General features: G+C 66.2%; 1 protein-coding gene across 1 annotated transcript in view; it reads right to left on the reverse strand.

Annotated features, from left to right (window-relative positions):
• Window positions 1-266, reverse strand: part of CUX2 (cut-like homeobox 2) — a gene marked incomplete at its 3' end in the record, with an annotated part of 10783 nt that overhangs the window by 1461 nt on the left and 9056 nt on the right. The window contains exon 20 of the mRNA XM_009873577.1: window positions 59-266. Coding sequence (XP_009871879.1) covers window positions 59-266 — 208 coding nt within the window. The remainder of the gene's footprint in view (window positions 1-58) is intronic.

The raw sequence follows: 266 nt of genomic DNA on the forward strand, positions 1-266 counted from the left end.
CGCCCCCCTCCGCACCCGGGGCGGCCCCCCGCCAGCCCGTCCACCACCGTGAACCCACCAGAGCTGCATCGCCCTCACCTTTCTTCTCCAGCTTCTTCATGTCACGCAGCTTCTCCACGTTGTGCGGGTCGTTGAGCCAGAGCTGCATGCGGACGAAGGGCTCCCTCCCCTTCAGGCTCAGTTTGTGCCATGGCTTAGGCCTGGAGAGGAGATCGGACACCGAGCCCTGCGTCAGGCCCAGGATGCTCTCCCCAAACAGCCGCTGG

This window comes from Apaloderma vittatum, unplaced genomic scaffold (assembly GCF_000703405.1).
Source record: "Apaloderma vittatum isolate BGI_N311 unplaced genomic scaffold, ASM70340v1 scaffold26207, whole genome shotgun sequence".
Lineage (NCBI taxonomy): Eukaryota > Metazoa > Chordata > Aves > Trogoniformes > Trogonidae > Apaloderma > Apaloderma vittatum.